The 1,516-nt window shown below is 71.9% G+C and overlaps 1 protein-coding gene across 1 annotated transcript in view; it reads left to right on the top strand.

Annotated features, from left to right (window-relative positions):
• The window catches only part of EMIHUDRAFT_462243 (hypothetical protein), a gene marked incomplete at both ends in the record, with an annotated part of 9,210 nt that overhangs the window by 648 nt on the left and 7,046 nt on the right, over positions 1-1,516 (top strand). The window contains 3 exons of the mRNA XM_005790414.1: positions 228-231; positions 436-442; positions 482-676. Coding sequence (XP_005790471.1) covers positions 228-231; positions 436-442; positions 482-676 — 206 coding nt within the window. The remainder of the gene's footprint in view (positions 1-227; positions 232-435; positions 443-481; positions 677-1,516) is intronic.

Genomic DNA, 1,516 nt, shown 5'->3' with positions numbered 1-1,516 from the left:
CCCCCCCCCCCCCCCAAAGAATACCCCAATTGGCCCCGCCCACCGCTTTTTCCCCCAGAACCGAGTTAGGATGTGCCTTTCGCTCTCGGAATCTGGGTCTGTCTCTCTCTCTCACTCTGTCTGTATCTCGCTCTCACCTTGACTCTCTGTCTCTATCTCATTCTGTCTCTGTCTATATTTTTATCTCCCCCCCCCCCCCCCCTCCTCAACACCCCCCCCCCCCACAGGCTCGTGCGGAGAGGCGCCGGACTGACCTGCTCCTCCTCACGCGCGCCCTCTTCTTCCTCTGCCTGCTGCCGGACAGGCCGCCAACCACCCACGAGGCACGGCCTAGAAGATGCCCCTCAGATGCCCTTAGATGCCCTTCGATTCCACGAGCCAGATGCCGCAGCCCCCGACCCAGCCCCCGACCCTCCTCGTGGCTGTGTCGTCCAGCCCGCCGGTGTCGCCAGCCCGCCGCTCCTCTCTCTCTGACCCACAGGCGGCCGGGCTGGCGCGCCTCCTCCAGTCTCTCTCGTCCCTGCTCCCCACCTCGCTCGAGCTCCGACTGCTCACCTGCGCCCTCGTCCGCCTCCTCGCCCCTCCACACGCCGCCGCGCCCGAGTCTGCCGCCGCGCCGCCGCCGCCGCCGCCGCCTCCTCCTCCTCCTCCTCCTCCGCGCGAGTGGGTGTCGGCGGTGGAGGGCGTGGCTGTCCCGTGGCGCAAAGAGGCTGCGCCGCCGGGGTACTCCTCTCCCGGCGGCGGCGCGCCCTCGGCGGCGGCGGGCGCGGCGGCCGCGCTCACCTATGTCATCGCTCTGGCGGCGCAGGCCCGCGCCATAGCGCCGCCAACCTCTCCGCCACCCCTCGGCTGCCCCTCGGCTGCCCCTCGGCTGCCCCTCGGCTGCCCCTCGGCTGCCCCTCGGCTGCCCCTCGGCTGCGCCTCGGCTGCCCCTCGGCTGCACCTCGGCTGCACCTCGGCTGCACCTCGGCTGCACCTCGGCTGCACCTCGGCTGCACCTCGGCTGCCCCTCGGCTGCCCCTCGGCTGCACCTCGGCTGCCCCTCGGCTGCACCTCGGCTGCACCTCGGCTGCATCTCGGCTGCCCCTCGGCTGCCCCTCGGCTGCACCTCGGCTGCACCTCGGCTGCCCCTCGGCTGCCCCTCGGCTGCACCTCGGCTGCGCCTCGGCTGCACCTCGGCTGCACCTCGGCTGCGCCTCTAGCAGGCGCATGCTGGGCCATCCCCCGCCCCATTCTCGCCGAGCGGCGGAGGAGGCGGCCTTGCGCGAGGGCTGCTCGCCGTCTCGACGCCCACGGCCGCGCCGCTCGAGGAGCAGTGCGGGCGGGGCGGCAGCACCGCTCGCTGGTCGTGAGTTCATCATGGATGAACTGATGACTAGGAGTGGTGCTCGCAGGGCGGCAGCACCGCCACCGACGCGTTCCACCACCTCGCCGCCGCCGTCGACCTCTGCCGGCGCGCGGCAGCGCACGAGGGCGAGTCTCTGCATAGGTTCGCCGACAAGTAAAGAACCAATGG

Source organism: Emiliania huxleyi (assembly GCF_000372725.1).
Source record: "Emiliania huxleyi CCMP1516 chromosome Unknown EMIHUscaffold_12, whole genome shotgun sequence".
Classification (NCBI taxonomy): Eukaryota; Haptophyta; order Isochrysidales; family Noelaerhabdaceae; genus Emiliania; species Emiliania huxleyi.
This window is presented reverse-complemented; position numbering and strand designations above follow the sequence as displayed.